The 267-nt window shown below is 58.4% G+C and overlaps 1 protein-coding gene across 1 annotated transcript in view; it reads right to left on the reverse strand.

Annotated features, from left to right (window-relative positions):
• The window catches only part of LOC119581870 (disintegrin and metalloproteinase domain-containing protein 11-like), a gene marked incomplete at its 5' end in the record, with an annotated part of 193377 nt that overhangs the window by 52398 nt on the left and 140712 nt on the right, over window positions 1–267 (reverse strand). Inside the window, 1 exon segment of the mRNA XM_037930027.1 lies at window positions 17–212. Within this exon segment, the coding sequence (XP_037785955.1) occupies window positions 17–212 (196 nt within the window).

Consider the following 267-nt stretch of genomic DNA (forward strand, 5'->3'; position numbering starts at 1 on the left):
GTAAAGGACGACATACCATAACCCCAGATGAGTTCGCACTGGTTGTCGAGCGTCGGACAGATCCCCTTGAAGCAGTAGCCCTTGCCGTTCCCACACTTGTTCCCTGTCTTCTTGTAGATGTCCATCGGGCATGTTCCGTGGAGGCCGTTGCAGAATTCGGGGATGTCGCACTCGGTCTGGGCCTTGCGACATAGGTAGCCCTTGGGACGCAGCTAAGGGCAGAGGGGAGGGCGGTTATTGCTTGTGGTCGGAGGGGGAAGGTGGGGC

This window comes from Penaeus monodon, chromosome 15 (assembly GCF_015228065.2).
Source record: "Penaeus monodon isolate SGIC_2016 chromosome 15, NSTDA_Pmon_1, whole genome shotgun sequence".
In the NCBI taxonomy this organism is placed as follows: Eukaryota; Metazoa; Arthropoda; class Malacostraca; order Decapoda; family Penaeidae; genus Penaeus; species Penaeus monodon.